The following is a 27,653-nucleotide window of genomic DNA, read 5'->3' as shown; positions in this document are numbered from 1 at the left end:
TAAGGGAGTTGGACTGAGGTTCATAACTTCACAACTTAAGAGCTCGTGACTTGTAGTACACAGTGAAGCAGACTAATTATAGCTTACGATTTTACTAAGTTGGCTTGTAATTAGATTTGTTTGATAGCTTAAATATAGGGTTTGAGTGAGATTCTCGTATCTTGTAACTCATTATATATAGTGATGGAAATGTTCTTTGTAAAGTATCCTTAAAAAATTAGTACTATGTCCCATTATAAGTGATTGACTTTTCATTTTGGATTGTTTTACCATAAGTGGTTGGTTTTATTCTCCCTTACTTTATTTTCTATTTCTTACTTCATTCTCTCTTTATCTCTTCTACTTTTTCATCTCTCATATTTTATTCTCGACACTTAACTCAATAGATATTATTTTCTTAAACACCTTGCCCAAAAGAAATTCCTCATGGGACAAAGGGAGTACTCCATCGAATACAAGAGTTATAACCCATAAAAATTATTTTTACATGCTACCCTCAGCCTTCTTCAATGGCTTCTTGCGATGAATTTATCTTCCGTTTTCAAAACGATTGATCTCATATGACTTATAAAAATTATTTTTACATGCTACCCTCAGCCTTCTTCAATGCCTTCTTGCGATGAATTTATCTTCCGTTTTCAAAACGATTGATCTCATATGAGGTGCATAATGGAATAGAGCGTAAGTGAGATGTACTCTACAAAATAATGATAAATTGCGACGAAATCATTATTGTTGTTCAATGAATATAAAACGCAAACGCTTAATAGCATCCACATCCGTGCTCTTGCCAACGAGCACGGATGTGGGCCCGACTCACTTTTACCCCCGCTCTTAGGCAAGAGCACAACACTCACATCCGTACTCTTCCGCAAGGACATGCTCAAGGGTCCCACCATTCTATTATTCAATTTAAATAAAAACATTTCCACAATATTAAAATGCATTAAAAATAACCGGAATAATATTACAAATTAAAAAAATTAAAAATTACATCATTAAAATCCTAAAAATTAAAATTTTCATAATTAAAGTCTTAAAAATAAAAAGTACATGATTTAAATCCTAAAAATTAAAAATTACATAATTAAATTCATAAAATAAAAAAATCTCACTACTCGTGGCCGAATTTCGCCCAAATGAATGATGAATGTGTGTATTTATAGATGATTTTGGGATTAAATTTTTTTAAAAAAATTTCAAAAAGAATTTCAAAAAAATTATAATAAAATCTGTATATTTTTGGGAATCCAAAAATATTTTTTTTTTATTTTTGGTATTATTTTCAAATTTTTTTTAAAAAAATGCCTAATAAAGTACCGTGCTCTTAGCTAAGAACAGTGTCGTGTCAGGGCAAGAGTGCAGCGGCGAACAAGGTGTCCTTGCCAGCGGCACGGACAGACGGATAGCGGTGTGCTCTCTGCTGATGCTCTAATGAGATTGTAGAAATAAAATATGTAAGATAATAGCGACACCTTTTCATATAATGTGCTAATCTTATTCTTGATATTCAATTTATTTTTCAAACATGAAGTAATAGAGACATAGTTATGAAAAAAAATTAAAGAAAATGAGATAAAATAATTAAAAGTGTACGGTGGAGAATAAAGTAACATAATTATGAAAAAAAAATTGTATTAACCTTCCCCATTGCATGTTTGAAAGGACAACGGAGAGAAGAGCCGTATAGGGAGAGACAAATCATGTGAAAAGGGGCTGGGCTCTAGCAACCTTTACAAAAATTGCAAGGAACCGGATAGGAGCGAACCGAAGGCGAAGAACCCCAATTCTCGCAGTTAGAACACAATGCTCTTCGCATACATATAAACTTATGCATTCTATTTCTACAAAGAAGAACGAATCTACACTCAAATTGCCTCCCTCTTTTCATTGACTTCGCCTCCATCCATCACCCCCGCCGCCGTCACCTCGCCGACCTAATGCCAGCGCAGAAGCGGCCGCGCGACAGCAGCACTCCTCCGCCGTCGCCGCCCGATGCAGAAAAAGGCGACGATTCGCCGCTAGGCAGCGAGAATCACAGCCCTGAACAGCCTCAAGACGCCTCAGGTGCGCGCCGGATCGTTTCTGCGCGTTCGCGTCAACGGACATGCATTACATTCGATACGCTGAATTTCGAGTTTTATTCTGCGTTTCCTGTTCCCGTCTTCGTTGTTGTGTTTTGTTTGTTTAGCTGATTTCGTTTTTTTTTTGTGTCTCCGCTTCTCAGATTCCGACTGCAGCTCCGACTCCAGCGGCGGAGAGAAAGACGAGTAATGTATCTGTATCTCTTTATGCGTGCGGCTTTTATATACATGTTGTAGAAATGGTGAATGTAGAATCCATATGCAACAGAGACTGAACAATACACAAAGGGAAACCAAACCAGAGATGTAAACTCGGTGGAAAACCGAGAGAATTCTTATTGATTATGAACTGAAAATTACAGCTTACAAAGAGAGGTTATTCTCCTATTTATATGACTAAAATCTAGACCAATGAGCTGCAAAATATCTTAGCTCAAGCTCAAGCTCGTAACAGAAAAAGCAACTAACATGACAGCTGTCTAGCTAAGAAATAACAGAATAACCGTCACTAACGGCTAGTTTATTCAAACGGTCTTCTTCTTCTTTCCTTCTCTAATCTCTTCTCCACTCCTTAATTCTGCATTTACAACTTCAATACCCCCCTTCAAGATGGACAATATAAGCTATGGAAGTTCATCTTGCTAAGGATACCTTCAAAGCTTGAAACTCCCAACGGTTTGGTCAAAATGTCAGCCAATTGTAATGCACTTCGTATGGGCATAGGTTTAACTACTCCTTCCAAATATTTCTCTCTTACAGTGTGGCAATCAATTTCAATATGCTTCGTGCGCTCATGAAACACCGGATTAGAGCTAATGTGAACCGCGGCTTGATTATCACAAAACAATGGAACTGCCTTTTCAACCTTGATGCCAAAATCTTTTAACAAGGCTCTTGCCCACACTACCTCACATGTAGCATGCGCCATGGATCTGTATTCAGCCTCTGCCGACGATCTAGACACGGTGTGCTGCTTCTTTGCCTTCCAAGATACTAGAGACGATCCAAGGAATAAGCAATACCCGGTCATGGATCTTCTTGTATCAGGGCATGCAGCCCAATCTGCATCCGAGAAAATACTAAGTGTGGGGCTATTCTGAGCAGAGTAAAACAGACCATGCCCCGGAGTTTTCTTCAAATATCTAAGCACCTTTTCAGCGGCTTCCCAATGCTCATCACACGGCTTAGAAACATACTGACTAAGCTTATGAACCGCAAATGTTATATCCGGCCTAGTTATGCAAAGATAGAGCAGCCTTCCAATTTGTCTTCTATATTTTGATGGTTCTTTCATAAAATTTCCAGTGTCTTGCTTGAGATGATTTGTTGGATCCATAGGAACAGATGATGGCTTGCATCCTAATAATCCTGCATCTCTAATAAGATCCATGGCGTACTTTCTTTGAGATATCAATATTCCTTCTTTGTTTCTTGCTATCTCAAGTCCAAGAAAGTACTTTGGCACTCCTAAGTCCTTGAACTTGAAGAATTCAGACAGGAAGTTCTTGAAATTTTCTATCAAATCTGGTCTATTTGTTGCAATCATCATGTCATCAACGTAAACAACAACTCCAAAGAATATTGAGTCATCTTTCTTGAAGAAAAAGGAATGATCCGAGGCTGATTGTTGGAGTCCAAACTTAGCCAAAACCTCCGAGAGCTTGAGATACCACTGTCTTGAGGCTTGCTTGAGACCATAGAGGGATTTATTTAGCTTGCATACCAATTTTTTATCAGTATTGCCCCCCTCAACAATGAGCCCGGGTGGAAGATTCATATAGATCTCTTCCTCTAAGTCACCATAGAGGAAGGCATTGTTGATGTCTAAATGTGATAAAGACCATCCATGAATAGCAGCTAAAGCAAGTAGAAATTTCACGGTTGAGAGCTTAGCTACGGGAGAAAACGTATCAAGGAAGTCTACCCCCTCAAGCTGTGTAAAACCCTTAGCAACAAGGCGGGCTTTGAACCTTTCTACTGAAGCATCAGCTCTGAATTTCACTTTATATACCCATTTGCAATCAATGGGTACCTTTCCAGGTGGCAGTGGCATGATCTTCCAAGTATGAGTCTTTTCCAGAGCAGTTAGTTCTTCTTGCATGGCTTGCTGCCAGTCAGGAGAAGAAGAGGCTTGGGAATAGGATTTAGGTTCAAACACAGCAGTCATGAGGACTATATACTTGAGGTGTTGAGGGGATAATTTTGATAGAGAGAAATATGAAGATATGGGGTAAGGAGTGGAAGGGGAAACGGAGTTGCAGAGATAATCAGTTAAATGTGATGGTGGTTTGGTTATTCTGCCAGCTCTGGTAGTCTGATTTACTGGGATGGTAGACTGATGTTCTGTATTAATGGGCTGAGAAATGGAAGGATTATCGGAAATGGGAGATGAAGTGTGTGGTGCAGCTGAGTTATTTCGTGGAGCAGAGTTATTTAGTGAGGCAGAAGGATTATTGGATGAAGAAGAATTATTTGGTGAGGCAGAATAAATATGTGTGGCAGAAGGAAAAGTGGAAGGATTTAAGTGTGAAAAAGGGAAAGTGTCTTCATGAAACACCACATTTCTTGTTATAAGTTCTTGCATAGAGTCAAGATGTAAGACTCTATAGCCTTTATAGCCAGAGGGGTATCCCAGAAAAACACATCGAGATGCCCTCGGAGAGAATTTGTTTCTATCTCTGTGAAGAGTGGAGGCAAAACATAGACAGCCAAAAACTCTCATATGAGTGTAAGAGGGTGGTTTGTTGAAGAGGATCTGGAATGATGTATTATTGTCTGGTAAGACTGAAGATGGGATACGATTGATGATATAAGAAGCAGCAAGGATACAATCCCCCCAAAAGGTGATAGGTAAATGAGATTGAAAAAGAAGGCCTCTAGCCACATTGAGAAGGTGTTGATGTTTTCTCTCCACTCTAGCGTTTTGTTGTGGAGTTTCTACACAAGAGTGGTGAGTTAAAGTACCGAAGGCTGTGTATAATGAAGGTATATTGAACTCAGGTCCATTATCAGAACGTATGACCTTGATCTTTTTGGAGAATTGAGTGGATATGGAGTGAAAAAACTGAGTGAGTATGGTTTTAACATCAGATTTATGTTGCATAAGAAAGGTCCACACAAACCTAGATTTGTCATCAACAATGGTTAAAAAATAGGCATATCCTTGTGTGGTGCATGGAGAAAAAGGACCCCATATGTCACAATGTATAAGATCAAATGTATCAGCAGCAACAGAATCAGATATGTGAAATGGAAGGTGATTTTGTTTAGCTAATGGGCAGATTTCACATATGGAATGAGTAGTTTTGGAGAAAGATATTACATCACTCATGGATTTGAGCTTATTGAAAGACAAATGGCCTAGCCTTCTATGCCATAGATCAATAGCAACAAGGGAGTTTACACAAGGAACACAATCAGACTTAGTAGTGTCAGTAGAGACATCAAGAGCATAGAGGTTACCAAGCCTGCTACCCTTCCCAATCACAGTCCCCAGAGAAGCTCCCTGGATGATAAGAGAATCATGAGTAAAGGAAACAGAACATTGTAGGGAAGAGGTGAGGGAACTAATGGAAATCAGATTGAAGGAAAAAGATGGAACACAAAGAACAGATTGGAGAGTGATGGTGGAAGATAAGTGTATGGTCCCCATATGAGTAACCTCTGCCTTTGCACCATTTGGTAAGTTAACAAAAGCATCAGAAACTGAGGTAGAATCAGTGAAGAGATTGATATCACAACAAACATGGTGAGTAGCACCAGTATCAAGCAGCCATAATGAAGATGATAAAGAAGAAATAGCAATAAAAGGTGAGAAGAGAGTAGTACCCGTGAAGAAACTGGATTGAGGAGGATTATTTGGTTGAGAAGAGGGAAGAGGATTTGAGGTAGATGAAGACGTGGCAGCAAGTTGACATTGCAGAAGAGAAATTAACTGTTGGAGCTGATCAGAGGAAGTCAAGTTCACTGGTTGAGATGAAGATGTAGCAGTAGCTTTTTCATCAGTTTCTGTGACAGAATCTTCAACATAATTCACCATTTTAGAGTTTGAAAAATCCTTGGTGTATGGTTTGCCCCTGCCTCTGCCATAACTTTGGGGAAAACCATGAAGAGAAAAACATCTATCAATGGTGTGGTTATTACGGCCACAGTGAGTACATAGTAGTTTTCCTCTGCCAAAATTTGAAGAAGCTGCATTCACATTGAATGGTTGCTCACTGGAGGAGACTGGAGAAATGTTTTGATTACCATCAATAGATCGTTGCCTTTCCTCTTGAATGACAAGAGAGAAAGTCTTTGACAGAGAGGGTAGAGGAACCATGGATAGAATAGTAGATCGAATCTGAGAGTAAGAAGTATTCAAACCAATTAGAAACTGAATTGTACACTCTTCTTCTTGGTGAGTATGCCATCTTGTGGCACTATTGCATCTGCAATTGCCGCATGTACACCAGGTAATAGGTTGTGAATGTTTATACTCATCCCAAACAATACGAAGATTTGTGAAGTAGGTGCTAACATCTGAGTGACCTTGCACAAGAGCCATGAGTTGCTGCTTAAGCTGATAAAACCTTGCTGAATCACTTTGAGAGAACCGATCTCTGAGATCTGACCAAATTTCATGTGCATTATCGAGATACATAACACTAGAGCAGATCTGAGGAGAGACAGAGTTACGCAACCAAGAAACAACCATACTGTTACACCGGATCCAAGCTGAAAATAAGAGATCATCGTCGTTTGGTCGCAGCAATGATCCGTCCACAAACTGCAGCTTGTTTTTGGCAATTAGAGCAGTGGTAATTGATCTGCTCCAATTAATGTAATTGGATCCGATGAGAACGTGAGGAACCAGCTGAAGGCTGGGATTATCACTAGGATGCAAGTAATATGGACTTGCATGATCATCAGCTGGAATAATGACATCTCCATCACGATAGACGGCTCCATCGCGATTGCCGCGATTGCCACGGTTAACCATTGTGAAGAGACGATAGAAAGGAGATTAATGTAGAGATTGAAGCGGAAGAGAGAGATTTACTTCTGATACCATGTAGAAATGGTGAATGTAGAATCCATATGCAACAGAGACTGAACAATACACAAAGGGAAACCAAACCAGAGATGTAAACTCGGTGGAAAACCGAGAGAATTCTTATTGATTATGAACTGAAAATTACAGCTTACAAAGAGAGGTTATTCTCCTATTTATATGACTAAAATCTAGACCAATGAGCTGCAAAATATCTTAGCTCAAGCTCAAGCTCGTAACAGAAAAAGCAACTAACATGACAGCTGTCTAGCTAAGAAATAACAGAATAACCGTCACTAACGGCTAGTTTATTCAAACGGTCTTCTTCTTCTTTCCTTCTCTAATCTCTTCTCCACTCCTTAATTCTGCATTTACAACTTCAATACATGTTGCGGATTTGAGAGATGTATGTTGTGTTAGTCTAGATGCGCGGTTGTAGCTTGAGATCTGCCTGTTTTAAATTGTGGTAGAATTTCCTAACTTAGGGCTGGTTGAAGAGGATCTTTGGGATTGTTCTTCTATTTTCCTTGTTTTTCATTCATTGCGGTGTTTGATGAGCCTCGATTTTGGATTTGGCTGCTGCGATGTGAAATTTTATTTTAGTGATTGAATATGGCACGTGAAATCATGCATGATCTGCTCGGAGCTGTTGCTACTTTAGGATGTTTTTGTAGTGGTTGAGTTCCGAGGTTGCTTTAGATGGAAATGGTAATTTTGCTTCAGTGTTCCAGCTGTATGATCTCTGCCCTATTAAGTTAATTTCTATAGATTGCTTCTTTCATGTTGGTGCTTGTGTTTCTGAAAATTGTGTGGAAATACTCCGTGGCTTAATTAATGTCCACTTCAATGTGGAGGTTTTTGTTGTTTCGCTGTTTACATATAGTATTGAATACTGTATTATATATTGAACTTCTGAATGGCCGTGTCATGACTATATTTCTTATTTTGAGATTGCACGTAGTCTTGGTATGAAGATCTGGCACTTGTGTCCTTGTTTGTATATGATATATTATTGTCTAAGAATATCTCTAAATGCTATGCTGTTGAACCTCAGATTTATTGTAGTGAAACTGGCTGAAGTGCGAAAGGAAGTCCAGTGTCCAATATGTTTAGGTATGTTGTCTTAATTTTAAGCTGCAGTTTTCTCCGCTTTGTTGAGGTTTAATTGTGATGCCTGGTATGATCAAAGTTAATTCGTTCTTCGAGTTAAGTTTGGTACTTAAGATATGCAGCTGCATTTTAGTGCTCTTACAAATTACTGCTGTGACTTGTGATTATCTTAAATATATATTTCTCCAAGTAAGGCACTCAGTTTACAAGCACTGAACTCCTCTCCATGTCTGAGGTCAAAAATTTCTACTGCACACAAGGTTTCTTCATTATGTGGGTATACATACCTTGGTGCATATGACATCACAGCTTGTTGTCCATTCTTTTTATTTTACCTTCAACTAGGTCAGTTTTGCAGAAAAATATCAGTTGCATGAAATTATTTAAGTAAGGCTCCTGTCTACTTCACCTATGTCAGTATGGATGTGAAGTATGCTACATTTAAGTTTCTGTAAAGAAGAGTATGATAATATATCGAAACAAAAGGAGGAGAAAAGGATGAAAAGAAATGCATAGTTTCTTGCTATAAATTGATTTGATGGAATGGTTACTGGAGTAGGCATTAATTTCAGATTTGATGAAATGGTTTGGCAGTAATATCCGAGAGTATTCTCATGAGCTGCTTTATGCTGGAAACTGTACTACTATTTTTGGCAGTTACTTTTTATCCAAAGTCCAAACTATCTGATACATGAAATGGTTAAGAACCACCCATGAAGATTTTTCAATTTTTATTGATCATTAGTTATTGTGCACACGATGCCTCATACTTGTTAGTAGAGAGCTTAGTAGAGATCATCTAAAATCTATTAGTTACAACTTGTCCATGGTGTATTTTGTTTATAAATTTTTATTGACAGGCATCATTAGGAAGACAAGAACAGTCATGGAATGCTTGCATCGCTTTTGCAGAGAGTGCATCGACAAATCCATGCGACTTGGGTACATTCTTGTGCTTCTTTTTATCTTATACCACAGAAGAGTTCTTGCATTTTTATCTAATAATTCTCTCTGCAGCAACAACGAATGTCCTGCTTGCCGCACTCATTGTGCTAGTCGACGTTCTCTAAGAGATGATCCGAATTATGATGCCCTGATCGCCGCTCTCTATCCAGACATCGATAAGTACGAGGAAGAGGTAATGGGAGAAAATATTATCTCTACTCATCTTGTAGCAAATGTAAAATTTGCTTTCGCTTTTGCTTTATCACCTACTGTTTGAATTCACAGCAGGAACTGGCTTTCCATGAAGAGGAGAGAGCTCTCAATAAGCAGGTGAACAGATCAAGGTTTTAGTCTCGGATTTCAAGCATTCATGGATGAAGGAGTTCCATTTAGTTAATTTGTTGCCGTCTTTATTATGAAGTGATCAATGGAAAAGTGTGTGAATGAAAACCTTCTACATTGGTTGTCCGCATCATTAGGATGCTTCATGATGTTGCCTACAAAGTGTTTATTTCTCTGACTTGCCTGAAACAAAACTGAAATATGCTTAAACTCTTTGTTTCATAACAGATCCAAGCTTCTATTGCCCAGACTTTCCGTCGTCAAGCTGAAGCTCTGGGAAAGAAACGAACAACAAGAGCTACATCCGCAACATTTGTCAGGAGGCAGGGCAATCATCGAAATTTGCGAGGACGGAGAAACCGTGCTGCTGAACGCCACGGATCTGATGAAGAGGAAGGTATTAATGGACATGATGAGAGTAAAGACTCATCCTCAACTGACGAGCACTCTGAACCCAAAACGAAAAGATACAAGAGATGGGGAGGAGCTCGGAGATCACAGCCATCACCTGAGGGTAGTGGAGATGATGCTGATGATTCAGAAGCAACCAGGGGAATACTTGGTGCATCTTCTACACCTCATGGCAGTACAGAACTTATTGCCTGGGGAAGAGGCCGCAATCGCAGTAACACCTGGCATGGTGGCCTGAATTGGACAAATGGTAGGATTACTAGGGGTCACCGGTTGTCAAAGCTGACTAATCGTCTCAAATCTTTGCATGAAAGCGATGAAATGGTAATGTTACATATTTTTCCTACTGAACTTGGAAATCGAGTGTTTTAATATAACCGTTTTTGGGGGCTTGTGGTGAGTTGGTGGGGTTATCTCTGAACTTTCCATATTCACTTCTATTGTCCTAATGAAAGGTACTCACAACTTCTTCCCAACTACGTTTCAGTTGAAAATTAGTGTCATGATTGTCTCATTGCACGAAGAGAAGATAACCAACTTGAAGCGACCGTACCTCTGCTGCAGCCCCACATCGTCAGTGAGACACTTATGCCAGGTTCATACTCATGGCCTTGTTCTCTATCTTTTATTCAGTTGTTTGCAGGGATGGAACTAGGATTTTAAGGAAGCCGGTGCTGAATTTAAAAATAATATTAACATATTTAATTTTATTTTTATTTATAATATTTTATAGTTTTTAGGTGACACTAAATTATAGTAATTGTATTAGACGGATCAGCATGACTTTAAACTATAAATATCAACTTTTTTTCGAAAAAATATTTCACTGATATTTGGATCACTTGAATACTCTATATGCTCTTTTACTATAGTATATGGGAGATAAAGGCCTTTAACTTTAGCATTAATATTTTTATAGTAAAAAGGAAGTGATTGTCTCAAAACTTACACTTATATATAATAATATGTATAAAAAGTAGTAGTATATAAATATTCATAATATTGAAAAATAGATGAATATAAAAAAGAGACTAAAGAAATATCCTAAATAAAGTATACACTATAATATTAAGAAGAAGATCACAAAAATATTAAACTAAAAATGGTGCGTGGAAACTTGGAATGTGATAGAATATTTATTATTGCATCTTCTTAATAATGTGAAGCTGTATAAATAAGATTTAATATACTAATTAATTAAATTCTTAGAAATTGGGCTTCGATTCCAATCACTAATCCCTAATTACCTAAGCCCAACATAAAATATAACTAATAGCCCAGTAAAACTATCTTTTTCCCCAAATCAAATTTCTCACACGCACAGTTGCAGAACGACGATGGCGGCCAGGGCGGGGATACTGGGTCCGGCACCAGCCAAGCCCCCGCTGGAGCAGTGGCTTGGCCAGTGCTATCTTCGTCCTGGTTGTTTGGGCCATAATGGAGATCATGAATAGTTTGAAAACCACTTCTCTTGCAGTATGTCGCTATGCAGACATCCATGGAAGCCAGTGAGATTGAGATGCTAATAATAAAAGATTTTCATCCGGTGAACAACTCGCTAATTCTCCCGAAAGAATCTGGTGCCTTAGATCCCAACCAGAATGAGCTGCATTTGCTGGATGAGCAGCAAACGTTGGAGGAAATTAATGCCAGGTTTACTCAGCACCATCTGGTAAGATGTGTCCTCGTCTCATACAGAAAGTTTACAACTGTCCAATTCCCAAACAGTATGGCCTATGAATTCTTGTTTTTGCTTTATGCCTTGGCGATTTGATGTGCAAATTTGTAATTGATAGTAACCATACGACAAATTAAAATCTGCAAAGAATATATGGAAAACTATCAAAATACCGTAAAATGTGAATCTAATAAGTCGATTGCGAGTGACATGATTTATAACGACATTGACTTGTACATGTACAGGTTTTTGCATACCGGCCAAAGGTGAAACACGAAGGGAAGTGATGGTAACTTAAGTCGGTCTTCCTGTGCCGGAACAATGCAGGAAGCAGGAAGTAAGTTTCCTGCAGTTTTTCTAATTATATACATGTATATTCATTCCTGTTCAGCTCAAGTGGTTTTACAAGTAAAGAGAGTTACCATATAGAAGCAATCAGAGCAACTAGATTCTAGAGAGACTATGGTGATATAGTTGCGCATATATAATATATGCATGCCATACAACGTGAGTTATATTTATGAATGGTCTTTTTGTATGCGAAGAAACATCCTTTTTTCAAATGGAGCCTCTCACAACAGTAATTAAACTTGATCTGTTTTTCTATCATGTCTATATCCCTTAGTTTTGCTTGCTTCACTTTCTAATTTTTACTAATTCATTTCTTTTAATGAAATATTCTTATGATGTTTATATTTGTGATTACGTATATTTATTTTTGTTCACTGAATTATGTCACTTTTTTCATCTGTTTTTAATCTCTACATAAATATGTTCGGTTTCAAATTCAATGATGCATTAAATGAAGAACTGTGTAGGGTTGTTGTAAATAATAGTAGTATGTCAATGTGTCACATTGTGTATTGGATTATCATGATTAATCATGGAATAGTCCACTAAACGCCATTAACAATATTTTGCAATGTGGGTGTGGGCCATTTAAACCTTATCTTCTTGTCTGCTGTCAGTAGGCTTTCCCTATCGTCGCTCCTATTTTAATTCAACGTTACATTATTCTTGCATAAAGTTATAATAACATTATCACATAATCGATAAATATAATAGTATCCAATGAAAGACAATATAACTTCGACAGTTGGACTAACTAAAATTTACTGTATTTTGATAATTATAATTACCAACATCTTAATCACTGATGGGATGAAATGTCCTAGCAAGCAATTACTTTTATGTGACGCATCCAATTTATGTGTCCATTCGATTCTTTTTTTTTCTCAAAATCATTATCATCTTTGACTAATTTGCCCATTGAATTATTATTTTCTCTTGATTGACAGCTTTATCTTTTTTAGTGTAGTTTGTATAATCCCCATTACACATGGTATTGAGAAATTAAAAACTAGGTGACGCAGAGAAAACCTTGATTAGCATTAAGTTGCACATCAGAAACTCAAACATAATTAAGTTTGCTTAATCAAACCATAATAACCACAAAAGCAACCAAACCCCTCATACCCATAATACATACTTTTATATACATACAAGTAAACTGTTTAGATGCAAACGCCGCCGCTCACAATTTCTCGTGGTGCTTGCTCCTCGTCTCCCCACTGTAAAGCCTACAAAATTCAAGAATAATTCATATAATTAACATATATAATACAGTAAAATTAAAAAAAAATGAAAAAAGTAAAAAAGGATGTGTGAAAGTGATCACCAGTCATAAACGGTGGGGGAGTTGGGCTCGGGGCGATCGAAGTAGTTAGCTCCGACGGTCTTGGTGGCGATGTTGCTGCCGGGATGGAAGACGCTCCGCCACACGTTGTCCTTCCTGACGGCGGTGGGCGACGGCGTCCCCGGCGTCACCGGGCTGGCTGGCATCGACAGAGATCTCTGGTACTTGCTGCTTCCCTCCCCCCCAATATCTGATCATTTCATCATCATATCACAAATTAATCCCAAAAGAAAAAAACAAGATCACACGCAAAAAAATAGTACTATATATACCTTTGATGTTCAAGGGCTTGGTGTAGACCTTCTTGAGGTGTTTGAGGCCGCGCTCCGGCTGCGGCCCGGCCACCACATCATCCCAGAGATGATCCAAGAGCACCATTTCTTGATTGATTTTTGGTTATACGAAGATGATTAGTGTAACTAGTGGCAAGAGTGATGATGGGTGTATAAATAGAAGTGTTTGAGGGTGCAAAATATCTATCCATTTCTATCTTCCACCTTCTTTTCTCTATTGCCAGGATGGGTTATATGGAGTAATTGTTTATTACTACATGGGTATTATCGTCTGTCGAGTAACTTAAGTACGCAGATGTATCAAATTGAATGAAAGAGAATAGTAAGGTACGTATATGACAAGTGTCGTTAATATGAGTGTTATGGTAAGCTATATGAGGTATGTTATGAGTCCTTGACCAATGAATTCTAATTAATTTTATGTTAGCTAATGCACATTTTATTAGTCATTAAACTATACACTAGTCATGAATATCAATTAAATTAGTACACATTTATTTGTTATAGTTTTTAATAGATTGTATAGTATTTTTTTTCTATATGGTCTCCACTTGTTATTAATCTTGGTAGAGCATTAGCAATGGTGGCCTATCTATGAAGCCCATCTCAGAGTCTATCTCCATTTTTTCCTATCACGTCAGCAAGTCCCGTCAGCAAGTCCATCTTAAAGACTATCTCAATGCAATGAGAGCTCATCCCAAACCCTATCTCAGAGCTCATCTCATTTCCACACCATCACTATTTTATTTCACTTTTAATTGTTGATGTAAATTAAAAGACAACGTAATATACGGCACAAAACATATTTCATTTTAAAAACTAAATAAAGCATAAGTGTCTAAATAATATAAATAAAATTACCTAATAAATTCATTTTTCGATGCATTATAATATTGGAAAACAGAATACAACGAGAAGCGAATTTAAATAAAATTACAATAAAACATCAGTGCCTTCATGACCAAAGTTCTTCAATCATATCATGTTGGAGGTATTTATAGTAGGAGAAGAAAATTAAAAAATTAGTTTTAAAAAAAATATAAAAATCGGCTCCGCCATCGGCCCGAGCCTCCGCAATGGAGGCCCATCGCAGGGCCGATGCGGAGCCGATGAGGTATCGGCTGAGGCTATTGTTCGGCGCTGGGGCGGAGGCGAATTGGGGTGGAGATGGGCTCCCTCTCCACAATGAGAGACCATGAAGGCCGATCGGGTGTCCGATTGCTCGGCTGTGGCTATCAGCCATCATTGTTGATGCTCTACACAGCTGAGCTGATGGCACATCATTTATCCGCTCCAATACAATATAACCTCTGAAAATCCATATTCTATCCAATAGGGTGTAACATTTTCTCCACTTATAATATATTCTAGTATTATTCAAAGTAGTACCACAACTTAATTAGTGTTAGTAGTACTATTTCATGGGAAAGTAAAATTCTTTCATTTCATGTATGTTATTCAATTTTTGTGATTGAGCTTGGTTCATACACTCTCGACTCTCTCGTGTACTATTTCATGAGAGAGTACAATTCTTTCATTTCATGCATGTTATTCAATTTTTGAAATTGAGCTTGGTTCATACACTCTCGAGTCTCTCGTATATACATAAAATAAATATTTGGATTTTTCTTGTATCCGTCTTCACAGCTAATATACTTAATTTGATTTGACATGAGTTTTAAAAAAAGAAATATAAAAAAATAAATATTTGGATTTTTCTTGTATCCGTCCTCACAAGTAATATACTTAATTTGATTTGACATGAGTTTGAAGAAAAGAAATATAAAAGAAAGTAAATAGAAAAAGATATTAATAAGTGAGTCAAAGTTATATATACTTCATTCTTCCCATAAAAAATTTTGCACTTTGCTTTTTTGTTTGTCTCACTAAAGATATTACATTTTTATTAGTGTAAATTTCTCTCATATAAATTAAAAAATTAGTGTAAAGGTCTCTCTCATATAAATATAAAAATTATATTTTCTCTCTCTACTTAACAATCAAAACTAATCTCCTAAAATTATGTGGTAACGTTTATTGTGGGACAAAAGGAGCATTATTTTATAATAAAATATAAGTGAGATAAAATTAATAAATATGAAGTTCATTAGTACTATAAAAGTAAATAAGATACACCCTTCGTTCCCTCTTAGTTAAGTCATTTTTTTCATTTTGGTAAGTTCTATCATAGTTGAGTCATTTCAATATATAGTAATAATCAACACTGTTTTTCACTCTTACTTTATTAACTTTCTATTCTATTTTCTCTATTTTTTTATCTCTTTCTTACTTTTTTCTATCTATCTAACTAACACAGTAGACATCCTCAATTATGAAAGAACGGATGAAGTATTTATTTTTGGACGGATAAAAATGATAAAATGAAACGATTATTACATCTGTTACATAATAAGAGTCACATTTGATGTGGTCACAAGTTTTAAGAAATGTAAAGAAAAGTGAGTTGTATAAGTTAGTTTACTATGACCTTCACTTATATATATTAAGGCATTGTTTGGTAGCTATGTTATGTTTCGACTAGACATGAGTTATCATAGTTTCGATTAGTTTATTTATCTTAATTGTGTGTTTATTAGCTAAGGATAACGGTGAGTTATCATATTTACATGTTTGGTACAACAAGTTATAAATAAAGATAAAAATTAGGATCGCTTATATTATCCTCATTAATTTAATTTAATGGCTAAAATATTCTCATGTTGCCTTAGTTTTGGATGGTTTAGTGATTTGTTAACCGTAAAAAATACTCAAACATACTATTTCTAAAAATTAATACTCCATAATAAATATGAGCATAAATTAAAGTTGTTAATTTTATTTTTTATTATATAATTTTATATTAAAAATATCTAAACATATATACTAGTTCTTATTATATAATTTTATATTTAAATTCGTAAATTTGGTGGAAAGCAAGCTTGTGATCACTTCTTCATTTTCGTAAGAGACGATCCTTTTTAAAACTTAATAATGTTAAGTTAGTTATAAAAATAATTCGTTGTTACCCATATTAATTATAAAAATAATTCGTTGTTCCCATATAACCAACGCATTGTACTATAGTTTAGTTCTTGTTTTATTATATAATTGCATATTATTAATTATATTAATTATTATTTGTTATATTGAAATATAATTAATGTATGTGTCTATAAAAAATAGTGTACATATATATGGTTGATATACCATCGGTAAAATTGTATTTATCAAAATTAACTAGGTAGACTAAATTTTTAACATAGGCAAATGGAGTAGTTACGTTGCTACTTGAAACATAGACTTTTCAGTGGCCTTCATCCGGGCCGGATACAAAACATGGGTCATACAGATTTGTAACATAGCTACAAAACACACAGTTAAACCCTGATAAATCCCATAATCTAATTGTAATATAGCTATTAAATAGTGCCTAATTTTATAATAAGTTGGTGGAATGTAGGACCTATTTATTATTTGTTGTAAAAATAAAATGTGAATTTTATTGTATAACCGATCAAAATTTATATAATGTAACCCTTGTGAGAGGAATGCAATAGTAGTTTACCGAGGGAGGGAGTAAACAATTGCATGGACATGGGGTGGTGAAATGGTGATTGTAAAAATGGAGTGGAATAAGAGAATCTGAAAAGAGGATAAGGATGAAGAGTAATTAAAGTGGGCCCGCCGAAAGGGCAAAACATAGCTATTACTCTGTGTCAGCTTATCTTCCTGCTTGTCCCTTTACTCTGCCTCCGCAGGGGCACCATCGTCATTATCCTTCTGATATTTATCACTCTTTAATAGCGATATTATATCTAAAGTTGATTTAGGGTCGATAACGGGCTTCTTAGTCTTGCTTGGTTTAGAATTTTATACTTGGACTACTTTTTTGACACTTAATTTAAGAAAAAATTATACTATTGAATGAGTTACGTAAAAAATAATAACGTAAGAAATGAAAAAAAAGTAGAAAGATGAATATAGAGTAAAATAAGAGATGGTAAAATAAGAAAGAAAAAACGTATTTCCCCGTCCCATTAAAGATGACTCACTTTCCTTTTTAGTTTGTCTCAATCAAGATGACCCATTACTATAAATGGAAACACATTTATCTATACTTTATTCTCTCTTTTATACTTTACTCTCTTCACTTAACACATAAAATAGAACATCATAAAACTATGTGTCGCCCAAGGAAGGGATCATCTTCCTTGGGACGGAGGAAGTATTACTTTTGGTATAAAAGGAAATAACTCCATAATAAAAAAAACGTATTAAAATAGCAAAATGATTTTATTATTATGGAACGGAGTGACTGATGAGTACCTTTTTCATACTCTACATTATAAATAATGACTTAGGCCTCTTATATAGAATTCTACATTATTTATAATGAGTAAAATGGAATGTGGTTTTACGTATTACTATAATAATAATAAAAAAAAAAGTAGACTAACATACTCCTTCCATTTGCCAAAAATAGATAAGATTACGAATGACACGTATTTTAATGTATAACTGATGAAGTGAGAGAGGAAAAATTAGAGGAAAGTAAGGAAAAAATAGTGAAATGAGTATTAATTAATTGTGGGATTTATTATTATAAATAGTATATAGATTAATTGTGGGATTTATATTATAAATATACAAGTCCAGTCCAAAATGTAGTGTTGTAAAAAAAAGGCGTTACGTAACGACGCCAGGTCGATTCGTTTCCAATTTTCTTTTTTCTTTTTTCTTTTTTAATCATAACGAGAAATTAGAGCTAGGGTTTCATTCGCACCCAAATCGAAGCTAAAACCCCTAATCTCACTCACCCTCACAAACTCAGTCTCTATGGCAGCCAAAGCGCCGTCGTCGGAACCTCAGGAGCAGGGCAGTGGCTCGGCCGGCACCAAGCCGGGGCTGAGCAAGCCGGTGTTCGTGAAGGTCGATTCTCTGAAGCCGGGGACCAGTGGGCATACACTCGTCGTCAAAGTTCTCGAATCGACCACCGTTCTCAGTCCAACTCTTCATCACACAAAATTTCTCTCACTAGAAGATGAAGGATTTGCGGCAGAGCGCTGGGCACCGGAAGAGGGCGCAAGTACAAGTCACGGTGTTGCCTCCGCGCTGATCCAGATGGGCGTACCACGGAGCAATGAATATTTGATCCAACGTTTCGCTGATATGCGTAAGACGACATCACATACCACACTCCAGGCCGATTTGATTGAAGAAGTGTGGGCACGTAGGGGAGGTGGCAGCGCCGTGTGAATTTTTAGTTGTATTTTTTTAAAATTTTCGTTTTATAATTTTACCCTTTTGCAATACAACGAATATTTGTCCACAATTACCTCGTTTTCTAATTATTTACATTGCGATAATTTTAATTATACCTGATTGAAACTAAAAACATTTTAAAATGAAAAATTGATTATAAAATTTGGGGGCTACTGGAAGTGTCACCATAGTGGGCGGAAAAAAAATTTTGGGGCTATGGACAAAAAAACTGGGGCTATGGACAAAAATTAGGGCGGGGCTATTGGGGTGTCCGTCTTATTGTGGACACCCTAAGAAGCCGCGGAATCCGACCTTCCGAGGGCAGAATCAGAACACGGAGAAAATCAGATGCGTGGTGGACTCTACTACTACAATAACAAAATTGTATTCACTTTGTTATTGCTTCCATTTATTGCTTCCATCTATGGGGAAAACGCCAACCGTGTTGCCATTTTATTAAGTAAATACACCAACCAAGAAGGCGTTTTACGATTAATTTTTGATTTTATGTAAATACAATATTTATTGAAACACGACAACCACGTTGGCGTGTTTAAGTAGAAAACGGAAGTCTTATTGGCGTTTTTTATAAGTAATTAAAAAAATTAAAATTTGAACACACGCCAATGAGGTTGTCGTGTTTCCCTCTTCACAGATTCAGGAGAGTATTTCTCCCCAAATCGCGAACCCTACCTCCATCTCTTCTCCCAAATCAAATTCTCCCCAAATCGCGAATCCTACCTCCATTTCTTCTCCCAAATCGAAAACCCTTTTTCCTGCCTGAGCGAAAACCTTCTCCACCCTATGCTCATCAATGGCGGATTCATTACCTGTGGTGATTCCTCTCGCTGCATAGAAGAAGAGGGCCAATCTCCCAAGCCTTCCTTTCAATAACATTTTTGTAGTGAGTGGGATAAGCGGGCGGATTCAAGCTCGTTGAAGCTATTTACAATCTCTCCGTACGTCTTCTTGCAAGCCTCATTAATTTTGTCAAATATTTTGGGGAAGTCATTAGAGCTCGTTGAAGCTATTCGCAATTTCTTCAAGAAAAAAGGGGAAAAGCTGCGCGAATTCGAGCAGAGACTAAACCCTCGAAGTCGAAGTGCTACAGTTAGAGTAATTGAGAGGTATGATAAGGATGTGCATTCTACCATTTATTTATAATTGGTATAATTTTTGTTTTTGGTTAAATGGCCGCATACTTCTGAAAATGTATCGTTGTTGATTAATTCCTTACAAAATATTTGGACAGCATGTTGCAACTAGAGATGCCAACCGGTTCCGGTTCCGGCGGTTAACCGCCGAACCGGAACCGTGACAATTTTCTCGAACCGGAACCGTCGCATTTGGAACCGCGGTCCGGTTCCGGTTCAAGATTTTTCGAACCGGAACCGTCACCGAACCGCCGGTTCCGGACGGTTCGGAACCGCCGGTTAACCGACAAAACCGCCGATTCGGGCGCGTAAAACAAGGTGTCATGGATGGGGCCGCCGGCGGCAGCTTTTCAGCGGCAAAACCGGCCTGAACCGCCGGTTTTTCGTCGGTTAACCGGCGGTTAACCGTGAAAACCGACGGTTAACCGCCGGTTCAGTGGCTTTCGATGCGGCGCGGAACACGAGGCGACAATGGCGCAGCTTTTGCAGACGGTTCGTTGACCGAACCGGCGGTTTTGTCCCGGAAACAGGCGGTTTTCCGCCAAAACCGCCGGTTTTCCGAAATTTTCAATTTTTTTTTCAAATTTCAAATTCGAATTCTTCCATTTTCCCCCTCATTTTTATCTATAAATACCCCCCTCTATCCTCATTTACATTTACCCCACTCTTGTGTTAATAAGAGTTTCTCTCTTCAATCTCACAATTCTCTCTCTTTGTCTCCAATTTATCATTTGTGCTATTGTGCTTCCATTTAATTACTCAAGTGCTACTCTTATTAAGCATTGTTATACACTTTATACTTGTTCCCGTAGTTCTATAAGTTGTCTTTCTTTTTCAATTGCTAAAACAAAAAATATATATATTATTCCATATTTCTACATTTTTACTATATATCAAGATGTCTTCATCCCGAGAAGGTCGTGTTGATAAGGGAAAGGGAAAGTCCAAGAGGCCATCTCGGAGAGCCGTTATTGATGAGATTTCTCAAATGAACATGGATGCGTGGCAGGTTAATATTTATTATCTACTAATTTAATTAATTTTGATTTACATTACATTATTGTTCATAATTTTATTTGATATTTACAATACAAATATTATTTTGTAGAATCGAGAAGAGCAAGATACGGCACATGCTATTACAAATATTATTTTGTACAATTATATTACATTGTTGTATGTTGTATACTTGTAGTTGTAGATGTATATATATTGTAATTTGTAATGTATCGTTGTCCGTTACAACTCAAACTCAATAAAATTGATATCATTTTCTCCTTATTCGCCGTATTTCTATTTGAATTATACATTGTCTTGTTCCAATTTGTTGTATAAATCCAAATTAAAAAAAAAAATACAACCGAACCGCAAAACCGCCGGTTCCGAACCGGAACCGCCTAAACCGCCGGAAAAATCGGCGGTTCCGAACCGAAACCGGAACCGCCGGTTTTCGAACCGGAACCGGAACCGTGAAATAGCCTCACGGTTCAGTTCCGGTTCCGCCTTCGACCGAACCGGAACCGTGGGCAACACTAGTTGCAACATCTGTTTCCCTTCCCCTCTCTCTACTTGCAATGCAATTTTGAGTGTACAAAATGATTTGACTGATTTCTTGTTGAGGACTTTGAAACTTTAGATTACTTAGACTATCATTATCAATGAACTTTGACTTAATTTATGAAATACGGTACTCTTTTACTTAAATATAGTACACGCCAACCTGATTGGCGTTTTATACTTTTAAAAACCGACGAGAAACATTCTGTAAAAAAACGTCATCGAGAACGGCGTTTCAAGCGTTTAATGTTTTAAAATTTTTAAATTTTTTTTAAAAACGCCGACGTAGATGGCGTGTTTAAGATATATTTTACATTTTTTATTTTTTTTAATAACACGCCAACCGGGATGGCGTTTTACACTTGGTTTCGGTTTTTAAAAAATCGACGGGATGAACCATTTTGTAAAGAAACGCCAACCGGGTTGGCGTTTTTAGGCATAATTTTTTTCCTTATCCATTTTCGTGTCTAACAAGCCCTAGAAAGCCATAGTTACAATATAATAAACACGCCAACCTGGTTGGCGTGTTCCAATAAATATTACATTTACATAAAATCAAAAATAAATTGGAAAACGCCTTCGTTGGCGTTTTTACTTAATAAGACGCCAACTCAAATGGCGTTTTCCCCATAGATGGCAGAAATAACAAAGTGGGTACATTTATGTTATTGTAGTAGTAGAGTGCCCCACGCATCCGAAAAACTCCAGAACACGAGGATCGCTGAATGCCTTATCGGTGATGAAACAGGGACGATTCTCTTCACCTCTCGCAATGATCAAGGTCTCTATTCGTAATTGATGCGTAAATGCCTGTGATGTGTGTTTGAGGAGTTCGTTGTCGGAAATCCGGTGTCCGCAAGCGACGTCCGCGTCCGCCGGTCGCTCGCCTAATGGCGGATGTCCGGAACGCGTTGCGGTGCATGGTGTCGTCGAGGAGCCGTTCCCAAGCCGTGCCGGGTGCCGACGGCACGACCCGCAGCACGGTCCGTGCCGCCACGCGCTTCGGCGACGTGGCTCTCCCCGCGTCGTGCGTGTCGCCCACTCGCCGGCCCGCGAGTGGGCGACGTCACGTGCTGACGCAATAATTATTTTTTTAAAAAAAAAATTAACGGTATTATTACCGTTTTTTATACCTTTATTTTTTTATTTTTTTATTTTTATTTTTATTTTTATTTTTATTTTCTTATTCTATAAATACTCCTAATTCATCCTCATTTCACACACAACTACACATCTATTCTTCCTAAATCAACTTCATTTCCTCTCCAATTTTAATATTCAATCTCTTCACAAAATGTCCGGCGACGGCAACTACGGCGGTGGCGGCTCCGGTGGGTGGGATCTCAACGCGTTCGGCGATTGGGAGACCATGTACAACACACTTGGTGGTTCCGGTTCGTCGACGCCGGGCACCCAGGGGTCGGCGACCCCGGGTGGGTACCAACCACCCACTTTCGATGTGGATGCATACGCTCGACCCTCCGCCTCGCTGCCTTCTCAGGGATTGTCCCAGATTCGGGAGGATATCCCCGTTGAACCCACCCAGGGAGGAGGCCGAGGCGGTGGAAGCTCCAGGGCTGCGTCTGAGGCGGCCGAGGAGGAGGAGGAGGAACAGGAGGAGGAACCGGAGGATCTGGGCCGGCACTCGTACAGCAACGAAGAAACAAAGGCGATGTACAACGCCTGGCTCACCGTCTCGTACGATCCCATCGTCGGGAATCAACAAGCCGCCAAGTGCTTCTGGGAAAAGGTCCGTGATGTCTACCACCAGACTAAGCCAAAAGGGGCCCGGAAGCGCAAATATACAATGCTCCGTGCTCACTTTGGCCGAGTTGACTTACAGGTCAAAAAATTCTGCGGCATCTACTCGGCCGAAGCGGCGCACTACCAAAGCGGAGCTTCGGGCGCCAACATTCTGAGGGCGGCTTTGCGCGCCTTCCACCAGGACACCGGTCTACAGTTCAAATTTGTTGATATTTGGCAGCTCGTCAAGGACGAGGAAAGGTGGGCCGGCGGTGTCCGCTCCAGCTCGGGCTCAACCTCAAAGCGCACGAAGCACACGGCGAGCGGAAACTACTCGTCTGGTGACACCGGGGAGGGCAGCGAGGGTGAACCGCAGGTGTTTGCGGGTACGGCCAGCGAATACGGGGAATCCAGCCGTGGGCGCCGTCGGCCGCAAGGGACGAAGGCGGCTAGAGCGAGGAAGGGCTGAGGCGAATCAAGTCAGCCGGCCTCGGGATCGGGCTCGCGCGGAGGCTCGGACACACTTATGGTGGCGTACATGACCGCCACAATGGCGGACACTTCCCGCTTCTCGTACGCTCAATTCGCGGCCTGGTGGAACGGAATTGTGCATATGGCAGCACAACTTGGCCTTCCGACTCCCCCTCAACCTCGACCGCCTCCGAAGGATGATTAGCCGGCGGAGTAGTTTTTTATTTTCCCACGTTTAATTGTGTGTTTTTTATTGTGTGTTTTTTATTTTTTTTAAGTTTAAGTTGTAATTTTTTTTAATGTTGTGTGTTTTTTAATAAAGTGTGTTTGTTTTAATTGAATTGGGTTGGAAATAAAAATAAGAAATGAAATTGAATGAATAGTAATTTAAGGAACAGTTAAGGAACGGCTAAGGAACGGAGGGTTGCAGGTTCCGTTCCTTAGTTAAGGAATGGAGTAAAAAAGTACAGTGGGGCCCGCAAATAGTAGTTTAAGGAACGGTATAGGAACAGCGTTGTGGATGGCCTAAAAACAGCTCTGTCAGTCGGGTTGGATTCAACTCTCATTTTATTCTTGCCTGTCTAATTTAAATTGGCTTTTGTGCCTTCTATTTCTTAATGTTTATTGACCCTTATTTTTAATATTGTGATTGCAATATACCAATTAAAATAAGTGGTTGCTAGTATATACTCCTTGTATTAACTTGCTGCATATTTGATGATGAAAAATGCTCTAATTATGATGCAGTTGAGATGATGAAGCCTAATAATACAATGATACTTCGTAATGCAAAGATTGACATGTTTAGGGTTCGATGAGGCTTGCTGTGGATAAGTGGGGTCGTGTTGAGGTCACCCAACCAGCAGAATTTGTGGTCAAAGAGGAAAACCACCTCTCCCTACGAGCTGGTCAACGTCGAAGAATCTTGATAAGTTTGTGGATTCCACCTTGTGGATATTTGGACGACAATTCATTGCAGCACTATTGGGTCTTGGTATACATGGTTTCCTGGTTATTTTACTATCTTTTTTGATTAACAACATGCTATAGGTCTGATTTATTTATGGCATTAATTTGATGGTGCGTCTCCCTTGATTCTGCCATATAGGATCTCTGGAAAAAGTAAATTTTCAATATTCATGAGTGAATTTCTGGGGTTTTTTTGTTTATTTTAATTTTGAGATCATATATTTAAGTGAAATGTCTAACTGTTGAGATTTGAAGTTGTGTTGCAAATATGTAGGTAGTAATGTGATGATGCTGTTGGTCTGTTGCACTATTGCTTGAAGCATATGTAAAGCAAATTTTCTTGTGTAATTTCTATACATAAAGTTCCAAATGATCAAGCTTTAATTGTCAATCAGAAATGCATTCAAAGAGGGGAGAAAGAGTTGAGCTGAAATGATAATAAACTAATAATAGTGAAATAATGTCACAATACATTCAATCTGTTTTTGAACATTGTACATGTTTCAACCTCTCAAACAATAATTTTAGCTTCAAGCCCTCAAACACTACAGGCAAGGAATAAACACCAACTAGTAAATAAAAGCAATTTTTTGTGAGATCATATGTCCAAACATTTAAGCGATGCTTAAGCACTACACATTTTTTTTGAAGAAAGCGAAGGAAAACACAATTTAGTAGTACTACTAGATCTTCTTGCAAAAGGTTTCTAGAAACACGAAGTAATGAATGGCCGAGAATGGGGAAGACGACTACAAAGATTATAAAAGACTAGCTCTAACGACGAAGCAGAAACGATGCCCCTTGAAGTAGTATTACTTGTCCACTGACAACAATCACAAAAAGCTGTCCATCTCAACACATTCGAACAATCACCGATCTACAATACAGCAAAAAGAAATTATAGAAACTAGTTTAGCCATTTGCTGCTAGAAAACAAGCAAAAAGAACAATTGAGAGATTAAGACTGTGGTTTAAAGTGCCAGTTATCCTCTGAGGCTTATGCAATACTACTATTATAGCTTAAACAAAAACGAGAGAATCAGAAAACCTTCAAGCCTCAAATCAGCCAACAAGCAGGAATCATAACCCTGAACGAATAAAAAGGAAAAGGCCGAGTCAAAGGTAATGCTAGTATTGCTTTCTTTTCTATTCCCTTTATCACTATAATGTCATTCTTGAAGCAACATGAGAATAGAAGACGATAAGTATGCTACACAAAGAACCTGGAAACGACCATACTTGCTGATTTTACACAAAGAAACATTACAAACTTGAAGAATCTTTGTTCGGCAAAGAAATCAGCTAAAACAGTTTCCTTTTTTAACAGTTGATGAACTTATTCTATGCCAAAGAGGATCAAAGAAAATAAAACTTGGCTCGAACAATCCAATAGTCATCATACATCATCGTTGGTATCTGATGAACACAATGTATTAGTACTAAATATCAACAAATTTCTCAAAATAATCAGAAGTGCGATAATCTATCCACAGAATCAAGCTCTCAGATCTGATTAACAAAAATTTAAAATCAATTGTCTAACAACAAACCTCTTAAAATTATTTAAAAATCATATATTCAGAAATGATCACTAAAAACACTTCATGTATCGTAGCTATAACCTAATTTTATCTTCATTTCAGATAACAGCAGAATATCATAAGAGACTTCCATATTTCCCTTAAAATCATTCACTCACAGAAAATGACAGGATGAAAAATGGCATAATTTGATTAATTTCTAATAACATAGCTAAAAAGGCACAGTAGAACTGACCTTCAATGCTCCAGCCGTGGCCGCGAGGCGCGACGGATAGCATAGAATTTAGGACGGCGGTGGCGGTGGCGGTGTGGTGCGGCAACATCGACATTACGCTAACACAGCTCATCTCAACGGGAGACCTAAATTAGGAGAATAGTTAATCGGCAATCGACGAAGCGAGAATTGAGAATGGAATCGTTGAAAGGGGGAAAAATAGCCCTAATTCGGCAGTGAAACCTGAAAATGCGAGCGGAGAGCGGAGTTTGCGATGGGACGCGAAATGGAGAGGGAGCGGCCCTGGGCTTGATGCCGGCGGATACAGTCGCGGAGGCGCTGCGCGCGGCCGAGCGAAAGGCTGATCTGGCGGCGAAGGCGGCCATGGTGTGGTTATTGACTAGAGAGAGAGAGGTAGGGCTTTGTCTGGGTTTTAGCGTTGATACTGATACCCAAATCTGGGATTTCCAAATCATATTAAACCATTTTTGGCCGTTTCGCAAAATTCAACCAAATTTAAATATAATTTTTTTAATCAACGCTAATAATATGGACGGTTATAATTCTTTAACACTAGTTTCACTTACTCCCACCGTACCAAATTAGTTGAGTCATATTCTTTTTTGGTTTATCCCAAGTTACTTGAGTTATTTTTTTTTACTAAAAGCAAAACATCTAATCACACCTAATTTATCCTTTCTTTTACTTTAGAGCATCCACAGTGGCGGACGTCCCGGCTGACGTCGGACCGGCGTGCCGGATGTCCGCGTGGGACATCCGCCATTAGGCTTGGGAGGGACGGATGCGGACGTCCGCTGCGGACGCCGCAGATCTGCGGCTTTCCGACAACGTCCGTCGTGACGTCCTCCATTGCGGGTTCCCGGCGGACGTCCCGATTTTTAATTTAAAAAAAAACTCTATATATACGGCTCGTTGAACTTCATTTCATTCGCACCACTTGTTTTAACAAGTTTCTCTCTATGCGTTTCTTTTATATATCCAAAATGACTAGTGGTAGTGATAGTGGTGCGGGTGGTAGTGGTGCGGGCGGTAGTGGTGGGGGTGTTGATGACGTACGCCGGCGAATTAAAGAACAGTTGCGCACCGTTACGTACAGGGAGATAAATCGCGCGATACAAGCGGTCTTGCAG

General features: G+C 38.3%; 3 protein-coding genes and 1 pseudogene across 7 annotated transcripts; 2 read left to right on the top strand and 2 right to left on the bottom strand.

Annotated features, from left to right (window-relative positions):
• Positions 1–1,706: 1,706 nt before the first annotated feature.
• Positions 1,707–12,211, top strand: LOC121787259 (putative E3 ubiquitin-protein ligase RING1a). Of its 4 annotated transcripts, XM_042185940.1 has the most exons (10): positions 1,714–2,067; positions 2,228–2,270; positions 8,171–8,229; positions 9,087–9,168; positions 9,244–9,364; positions 9,457–9,501; positions 9,742–10,248; positions 10,412–10,519; positions 11,402–11,596; positions 11,848–12,211. In XM_042185940.1, the coding sequence occupies exons 1-10, from the start codon at positions 1,941–1,943 to the stop codon at positions 11,887–11,889; spliced, it is 1,329 nt and encodes a 442-aa protein (XP_042041874.1). In that variant the 5' UTR covers positions 1,714–1,940; the 3' UTR covers positions 11,890–12,211. The 4 variants fall into 4 exon arrangements, with proteins under 4 accessions (XP_042041876.1, XP_042041872.1, XP_042041873.1 ...); XM_042185942.1 differs by lacking the exon at positions 11,848–12,211 and having other exon boundaries at positions 1,707–2,067; positions 11,255–11,540; XM_042185938.1 differs by lacking the exon at positions 11,848–12,211 and having other exon boundaries at positions 1,709–2,067; positions 11,402–11,741.
• Positions 12,212–12,967: 756 nt separating this feature from the next.
• On the bottom strand, positions 12,968–13,740 carry LOC121787260 (auxin-repressed 12.5 kDa protein-like). The gene is made up of 3 exons (XM_042185943.1): positions 13,571–13,740; positions 13,281–13,488; positions 12,968–13,182 (listed from the first exon to the last, which is right to left on the bottom strand). The coding sequence occupies exons 1-3, from the start codon at positions 13,674–13,676 to the stop codon at positions 13,137–13,139; spliced, it is 360 nt and encodes a 119-aa protein (XP_042041877.1). The 5' UTR covers positions 13,677–13,740; the 3' UTR covers positions 12,968–13,136.
• Positions 13,741–18,427: 4,687 nt separating this feature from the next.
• Positions 18,428–24,707, top strand: LOC121786554 (annotated as a pseudogene).
• Positions 24,708–25,169: 462 nt separating this feature from the next.
• LOC121785746 (protein NUCLEAR FUSION DEFECTIVE 6, mitochondrial-like) lies at positions 25,170–26,977 on the bottom strand. 2 transcript variants are annotated; one of them, XM_042184164.1, is made up of 3 exons: positions 26,746–26,960; positions 26,524–26,648; positions 25,170–25,624 (listed from the first exon to the last, which is right to left on the bottom strand). In XM_042184164.1, exons 1-3 carry the CDS (start codon positions 26,886–26,888, stop codon positions 25,617–25,619), a joined length of 276 nt encoding a protein of 91 aa, XP_042040098.1. In that variant the 5' UTR covers positions 26,889–26,960; the 3' UTR covers positions 25,170–25,616. The 2 variants fall into 2 exon arrangements, with proteins under 2 accessions (XP_042040098.1, XP_042040097.1); XM_042184163.1 differs by lacking the exon at positions 25,170–25,624 and adding an exon at positions 25,920–26,163 and having other exon boundaries at positions 26,746–26,977.
• Between the last annotated feature and the right edge of the window lie 676 nt (positions 26,978–27,653).

Source organism: Salvia splendens, chromosome 22 (genome assembly GCF_004379255.2).
Source record: "Salvia splendens isolate huo1 chromosome 22, SspV2, whole genome shotgun sequence".
NCBI lineage: Eukaryota > Viridiplantae > Streptophyta > Magnoliopsida > Lamiales > Lamiaceae > Salvia > Salvia splendens.
The sequence above is the reverse complement of the archived record's forward strand: the minus strand, read 5'-3'. Positions and strand labels throughout refer to the sequence as shown.